The sequence below is a fragment of the Hoplias malabaricus genome, chromosome 15 (assembly GCF_029633855.1).
Source record: "Hoplias malabaricus isolate fHopMal1 chromosome 15, fHopMal1.hap1, whole genome shotgun sequence".
Taxonomy (NCBI): Eukaryota; Metazoa; Chordata; class Actinopteri; order Characiformes; family Erythrinidae; genus Hoplias; species Hoplias malabaricus.
Window position 1 is genome coordinate 9,475,704 of NC_089814.1, and position 8,398 is coordinate 9,484,101.

Sequence of the window (8,398 nt, forward strand, 5' to 3'; positions counted from 1 at the left end):
AGTACATATTCAGGACTCAAGTATCGTGTGTGAACCCAAATAAGGTATGTTTATGTAATATGTATGTAATTACATATGTATAATATATATATAAATATGTATTTATGTATTTTCAGGTATATGTACATATTAATATTTTTTATCTCCAGAGGTACTGCTGCTGTGTGAGTGTGTGTGTGTGTGTGTGTGTGTGTGTGTGTGTGTCCATTTGTCCATGCTGTTAACCAGCCCTGTAGAACAGTGGGCTCATTTGACGACCACCTTGGAACAATATAAAACTCAACAAAAGCCGATTATCTTTAACGCAACTTTGGTCACTCAGCTCTAAAAGACTTCTCCGTTCAAACCCACACCCTCCACAACCCCCCCCCCCCCATCCTCTCCCGATGAGAAATAAAAAAGAAAACCACTGTCCACCTTAAATCTTCCCGATGTCAACGAGTCAGGCCTCTTTCTCCCAAATGCATCATTGAGCAAAGATCAACAGGAGACGGCCGAGCGAGGATCGCTTACAACACTCTCTCTCTCGTTCTCTCAGAGTTCAGAGGAGTGTATGACTGACATTCGGAAGCAACGGGGAGGGATTGAAACGTGGGTAAATAATCTCTAATGCAGACATTTCTGTAGCTGTTACTGATAGTTTATTATATTCCGTTACAAGTAGTTTATGTTTCTAACCAGTGTGTGAATGTCATGCTGAGGAAGCTTTTGAAATTAACGTGGGATTTAAAGGAACGGACACAAAACGGTGTAAACTGCACAGTTATGATGCATGCCATCAAATCAAGTTAAATACCTGAACCTCCAGAGCGGCTTGGGGTCCGGACCGAAGCCTCTCACTTAAATCAGTGGTGCATTCCAGTCAATTACATCAAAAAGTGCACGCTGTCCAAATAGGTATCTGAAACAAGGCCAAACGTGGCTGATGGACAGTGCTCTCTCTGTGTACTGTAAACACACTGACAGCTCATCTCTCCATCACACACACACACACACACACATAACGCCTCAGCAGCTTCAATTTTTAACATGCACCACAATAGCACTTAGATGATGCAACTGCTCTGAAAACACAACCTATTTATTCCTCTAAAGAGCTCTTGTCACTAGCAGCTTCCCCTGGAATCAAAACGTGATGGAGCAGAGACACAGGGAGGAGATCAGAGAAGCCCAGAGGCCTTTCATCGCTTCGAAACAGAGGAGCTAATTACACTTACTCAAGTACCACAGTACAGCGGTGACGGAGTTGTTCAGGTCCATTGTAGACATTCCTGTTTAATCTCAGTGTCACCGCAACGTGTGTAAAACACCAAGGATGTTTTATTCCACCCATCAATACCTCATCATTAGTCCTAAACCTAACCCTAAACCCAAGCCTAGGCATCATCATAACCCTAAACCCTGTCCTAACCCTAAGCCTAACCGTACACTCAGGAATTAAAAAAAAAAAAACACTGAACAGGTCCATTTTTCTTCACTAAAGCTACAATCAACATAAATGCACCTCCAAAGTGCAGATGTGGTTCCCAAACGTACACTGTAATTACTGTCTGTGAATTTTACTCTGAAAAACTGTAAAACATTGACAGTAAATGACTGTAAACTCTAATAATTGTAAAAAAAAAAGTAGCAGTGAAATACCGTAAATACCTTTATCACACAAAACACTAATTTTTACATGTTTTTACTGTAAAAATACATTGTTTCATTGTTAAATGCACAAACCATTAGGTGCGGTACAAGTGCCCAAGGACTGGGAAGAGCTGAGACTAATTAGGGAGCTCCCAGCATGCCCTGCTGCTCCATAATTTCTGTGATTTTCCAAGTTTCTTTGTTTTTCTTTTTGTCTTTGAGACTTTTTGATTTTGGGCTGCATTGGGGTGATTATTTTGTGTATTTGTGTGTGTGTGTGTGTGTGTGTGTGTGTGTGTGTGTGGGTATGTGTGTGTGTGTATATATATGTGTTTATGTGCATGTTTAATGTTGATGTGTGATGAGATCACCATCAGCCTGTGTTCTGAGTGCCAGAGTGAGGCGCACACACGTTTCTTTGCTCTTTTCGGCAACACCTCTTTTTAAGGGCTGAATATAGCATGCGGTATGGCTCTAAGTATGTGTAAATATGAAGTATGGCTATATCTCAGTCTCCGTTCTCATTTTTCACACTACTTACATTTTCATTTTATGGCAAAGCAATATTTCTTTGTTTTTTATGTAAAGATTAAGGTTTTTTACGGGGGTTTATCAGTTTTTTAACAGAAAAGTACTGTAAACAAAGCAGTTCTTGAATGTAAAATTGCCAAAAATAATACTGTAATGTCATATACATTTTGACTGTATATTTTATGGTGACATTTTGGCAACAACAGCGGCTGTTTTTTTTTTTTTATCATAAAATTTACATTGTTATTTTTTTTCCCAGTGATTTTACATTCTCTTCTCTACTATAGAACTGTGTGAAAGTAAAGAAAGAACAAAAATAAATTAGTCCTGGAGATTAAACTAAAATCTGAATAAAACCAAATCAACAAACTTTTAAAAATATCAACAATGTAACAACTATGTTGCGTAACTGAAAGTAGTCAATATACACCCTTGAGGGTACCACGGCAGTGACGGGTTTTCTGGGAGTGTAGGCATTATTCTAACCCCAACCCTAACCTTTAACACTAACCCTAAACCTAAGACTAGACTCTGAAAAGACCTGCCACTGTTTATTCAGTATGTATGGGGAACATAACTGAACCATGTTCTTTATTAACTGTAAATTAACTGGACCCAGTAAACATTTAGCCGTTGATTCAACATTGAAATAACGTAATGACTGCCGTCTAATCAAAGTTCTCTTAAGGTTGAAAATGAAAGTTGAAAAGACGTCCAAACACAGACATTGAAAAGACGACTATTAGACGTATTTTGGACGTCCATTGACGTTATTAATTGGTCCCGAAATAAATTACTTGTATAAAACGCGTTTTGGACGTCCACTGACGTTATCGATTGGTCACCACTTAACTAACTTATTAAGAGGGATTTTGGACGTCCATTGACGTTTAAACTATGTCCTTGACGGACGGACTACTTTTAGACCTATTTTGAACGTCCAGGGATGTTCCTTGTTTACTGGATAAACTGTTGTAAATCTGTGTTGATTTACACAGGTTGCGTAGGTTTAGTACAATTCCAGGGCACAAGAGACTACAGCTATGTTCAGGATGTGTTCAGGATCGTCCTGTTACCGTGGTGACAGCATTGTGCCACGTTTGGATTGGATCGCACCACTGACTTTTAAAGTGAGTCTGTACTTATGCGCTCTGTATTCAACTATTGATTGACTACTCGTACTTTACTCTGGTCCTAGCTTTAAGCGAGTAACACTAGTCTTCCCTGAGTCCGGGTTTAGGCTCCTCTCCCCACCTCTGTTCTGGAAATGCTCCGACTTTTCAACTCTGCTCCATTCCTCTCCGTTCTATTTTAAATGTATGAGAATGCAATCCAGCCGCTAAGTGAAACATAAATCTTTCAGTGACAGGGTTTTTCAGAAGCCCTGCAGGAAGATTTCCGCAGTGTGGAGCATTTGCATAGTTTTATACGGTTGGAACCTTCACAGTAGAGTAAACGAAAGCAACGCCACGAGGAGTGTGACGTCACGTCCTCGTCCTTTCCCCCTCGTCCCTGTGCTTTGTTCCCTAATCGATGTCTCCCTATAGCTTCCCCCTGCTCGGCGGAATATGAAGTCCACATCCGATGAGCGATAGTAATTTCCTGAAAGGGCTTTAGCGGACAGCAGGAGGTGTTGGATTAAGTGTTGCACCTCCGTGTGCAATCCTCCCAGCGCAAAAATGGGAATTGCTTTTTTTTAAGCGCTTCCAGGTCGAGGCTGGGAGGGAAGAAGGGGGTGATTTTGTCCTGACCCAGTTCACCCACTCATGGGCTGTGGAGTTTAATAACAGCCTTGTGTCCGAGCCCCACTGAAATCCTCCCGAGCGGTGTTGCACCGTATTACGTTAGCGTATCTGGATTTAATCAGTAGCTTACGAGACTGTGCATCTGAAACGAAAACAAATACATACATCAACATATAAATATAAATATCTAAAAATACACATCACAGTATGATAATAAGTGCCCAAAGCCTGCCCCTACGCAACATGGAACCCTTTCAAAATCCATATAACACACATACGAGCACTTAGAAAAAAACAAAAAATCATAAACAATAACAAATAAAATAATCTAAATAATAGCACAATTTGTTGTGATTAATTGCATTGTCCGTTCTACAAATTGAAACTTTTAATAAAGAATATTTAAATTTAAAATAAAAGGGTAAGAGTTAGTTATAACATTTTATTTATGTTAAAATATGTTTACGTATTATATCTATCTCTCTCTCTCACTCTCTCTCTCTCTCTCTCTCTCTCTGTCTTTTTCTCTCTCTTTCTCTCTGTCTTTCTCTCTCTCTCTCTCTCTCGTTTGTCACATTCTTAACTCAACAGTGGAGATGTTGTGTTTACAACGCTCAATAAAACAATAATACGTGACTAGAAACTGTAAACAGAGTGAAATATTGAAGGAAGTTATGCCCATATTTAGTCAAGTGATAAATTAGCATAAAAAAATAAAGCTTTAAATTCCTGCATGCATTAACTTGCATTAACACATTGATGTTGACAGCACTACCTCATTGTAATGACTTTTGTCAACTGTGTTGTTAATGAAGAGGCCTTTCAGGAGGCTAAAGGATCTATTCATTTTGCACCGTTCGGTCATTTATTTATTTATTTATTTATTGTCTGCACTTCCTGGACATGGTCATGCTTGTGTTTCTCAGCTTCCTGTGCAGTCAAAAACTGGAGCAGCTCCTCCCACTGTCAGCGACCCAAAAACTCTGACCCACAAGAAGAGAGTGGACTACGTCACAGTGGAAAACACTGATGTTTTAAGGATACAGGCTTAATGCAGACTCCACATTGTTTTCTAATTCTGTGCAGTGACAATATACTAATATTTATAACTTGTCTTTCTTTTCCTATAGAGTGAGTATTCCTCTCTTAAAACTTGCATTGCATTGATTTAATAAACACTAGATAATCAGCCATTGGCACAATGAGTTCAGCTGCAGTGATCTGAGTACTATATGTTTTCAGTCTAACACTGCACTGTGCCTGTGTAAAGCCTGTTGATATTAGTGTGGAGCGTGGTGTTCCTACCCTTAGCGTGAGTGTGTTAAAATTCTAGTACGGCGACGACCCCAAAGGGCATGGACGCCCCTCCGTCTCCTCTCCTCCTCTGTTCCCTGTCTCGCCGACTCATCGCTCAGGGTGAGTAACTATCTCTCCGGCTGATGGCCGACCCCTGTGGCAATCCCCTCCAATAATAATGGACAATAGCCGAGCTGCCACCTTCCCCACTGTCCGGCTGAAAAATGAGGCCTCTCCGCCGCCCGCATATTTACATATGTGTACGCGGTATCCCGCTTATTTATCTCCGCGGCCGTGTGGCGCTTCATATCCAGAGGCAGGTGGGAGGGAGCGCTGCGGACCAGGCCCGACCTCCAGCGTGACACATGTTGCCTCCCGCGTAAACAAAACACTCCACATTGATCATGTGGGGAAATGGGAAATGTCCCGAGTGGGTCTGATAGAGAGACAGTGGAGTAACATAGAAAGAGAGGGAGAGAGAGAGAGAGAGAGAGAGAGAGAGAGAGAGAGAGGCTGAGCCAGAGGGGAAGGGCAGATCCAAACCCAGCAACAACAACAAAAAAAAGAAAAAAAAAGAGAAAGAGAAAGAAAAAAAGAAAAAAGCCCCCCCCCCAAACCCCCCCAAAAAAGAGAAGCGCTGTGTGTGCGGATGATGCAAGAGGAGTGAAATCGTGTGGCCAGGAACGCGAGCTGAATTAACACCAAGCCGCAGGAGAGAAAAACACCCAAGCACTGCTTCTCTCTCTCTCTCTCTCTCTCTCTCTCTCTCTCTCTCTCTCTCTCGCTCTCCCTCTCTCTACCACTCTCCCTCTCTCTCTCTCTCTTGTTCCTTCTATTTCTCTTTCTCTCTCTCTCTCTCTCTCTCTCTCTCTCTCTCTTGTTCCCTCTATTTCTCTTTCTCTCTCTCTCTCTCCCTCTTTCTCTCGCTCTCCCTCTCTCTACCACTCTCCCTCTCTCTCTCTCTCTTGTTCCTTCTATTTCTCTTTCTCTTTCTCTCTCTCTCTCTCTCTCTCTCTCTCTCTCTCTCTCCCTCTTTCTCTCGCTCTCCCTCTCTCTTTCTCTCTCTCTACCACTCTCCCTCTCTCTACCACTCTCCCTCTCTCTACCACTCTCCCTCTCTCTACCACTCTCTCTCTCTCTCTACCACTTTCCCTCTCTCTCTCTCTCTCTCTCTCTTTCTCTCTCTCTCTCTCTCTCCCTCTCTCTCTCTCTCTCTCTCTCTCTCTCTCTCTCTCTCTCTCTCTCTCTCTCTCTCTCTCTCTCTCTCTCTCTCCAGCAAGGACGATCAACTGTCTCGGCAAAAATCCTGCCCCTAACGAACGTTATTACAGCAGAGAAACACAGAGGCTAATCCGGACCCCGTGATATTCCCCCTTTAATAATGCATCGCTTCGGTCTAAAGCATTCTCTCTGTTGCATTTTTCAACCGTTTGCTTGTTTGGAGCCCCGCTATCTGTAGGGCTTAATGTATTCCTCAAAAAAACAACACCTAGAGTATGGCCTGTGGGTCTCAGGCTCTGTGCGCTGATGCTCCACTGTTCTGGGATCTGATATGAACAGAGGGCTCAGGCTGGTTCCACTCCGACCAGCACAACACAACAGTGAAGTTTGGGTTCCATAAAAGAACCACGTTCCTGAAAATAAAGAGGTTTTGCAGAGGATATCTGACGTCATTTGAGGATGTGGCGCTCCTACCAGCTCACACACTGAGAAACAAGTCTGCCCAGACAGGTTTTTTGTGGCCTGAAAGTGTGGGATATAATAAACCTTTCTGATGTTGTGCTGCTTCTTATATGGAGTGGCTGGCCCCGCCTCCTCATCCGAGTCTCTCCAATCACAGACCTGGACCCGCTGAGTGCAAAGATGAGCATAAACTGAGCAAGAGAAACCCAACGAGTGCTGAGACAGTACTGAGTAAACAGAGAAGGAAGAAGAAAACAGAGTGAGAATGGCTTCAAAAACAGCTCCTCCTCGTTCCTCACTCCCGAACCCTCGCGGTGAACTCAGCTGTGGCTCGTTCTCATTTAAAGGAACAGGCGCTGAGTCCGGTCGTTACGAACGGGGCTGTTTAGACAGGGGAAGGACGCTGCTGTGCTGTTGGATCCTTGTGGTATTTTGACGAAAGCAGGACACGGCACTGTGTTCACTTGTGGGAAAAAGAGTGAAATACGTCCCCTTTATGTCCCAGCCTTGTTCTGCTGTGTGAAGAGACAGTGCTGGGTTGGGCTGCACTAAAAGGGACCTGGAGCTGGAAGACGTGACTGAGCCCTCCTCAGCGTGTTCCCTGCAGCTGCTGGTGACCGGTACAAATGGACTCTATTAGCACTGCTGAGTCACGCAGAGCTGCTGGAGTGAAATTGCTGGAGAATGGAGGCGTCACCCCCTTAAACCTGCATCCGCTCCGGGACCTGTCTCCCTCTCTCTCTCTCTCTCTCTCTCTCTCTCTCTCTCTCTCTCTCTCTCTCCTCTCTGTCCTGTCTTTTTTTCTCTCTCCTGACAAACCCAGGTCCATTCCAGCACCTATCTGTCTTCACATTTCTTCCCCTTCGCCCAGGTACTGCTCTGGACAGGATTTCTTTCTCTCTCTCTCTCTCTCTCTCTCTCTCTCTCTCTCTCTCTCTCTCTCCAGTCGTCCACACTAGCAGGCTCCCTACTCCTTTATTTTCTCCTCCACTCTCCACCTGTCCATCTCCTTCCTCTCCTCTAAACCCAGGCACTTAGTTGTTTTTTTTGCCCTTCGTCTGTAAGCCATCCCCAGCACTGACCGCTGCTCTTCATACGCCTTTTTCATTTCTCCTCACGTCAACTTCAAAATCCAGGCCAGCCTCTAAACCTCTCGTTCTCTCTTTCTGTCTCTCTCTCACTCTCTGTCTCACACACACACACACATACATAGGCCCAGACATGGAGGCCCAATAACAGGCTCACTGAGGTCCGCAGCCGATGTTCCGCTGGACGGGACAGGTGCACCGTTTATAGCCATCACTGACATTTCAGACGCAGACCCTGTGCATGTCGCAGCCTCTAACATCAAATAACGTGCCTTCAGTCCCCATCTCTCCATCTCCCAAGTCTCTCAACCCCCACCCCCACCCCCCCGCTCCACCAAAAATAGAGCCCGTGCACAGCCATCAGAAACAGAGCGTGCGAATTCAGCGGCTGCAGCGTGAAATGGAAAGCTTCTCCTCCTACAT

General features: G+C 44.0%; 1 protein-coding gene across 1 annotated transcript in view; it reads right to left on the reverse strand.

Annotated features, from left to right (window-relative positions):
* The window catches only part of celf4 (CUGBP, Elav-like family member 4), a 102,037-nt gene extending 93,850 nt beyond the window's left edge, over nt 1–8,187 (reverse strand). The window contains 2 exon segments of the mRNA XM_066646395.1: nt 6,874–7,114; nt 8,097–8,187. Of these exon segments, the coding sequence (XP_066502492.1) occupies nt 6,874–7,114; nt 8,097–8,187 (332 nt within the window).
* Nucleotides 8,188–8,398: the final 211 nt, after the last annotated feature.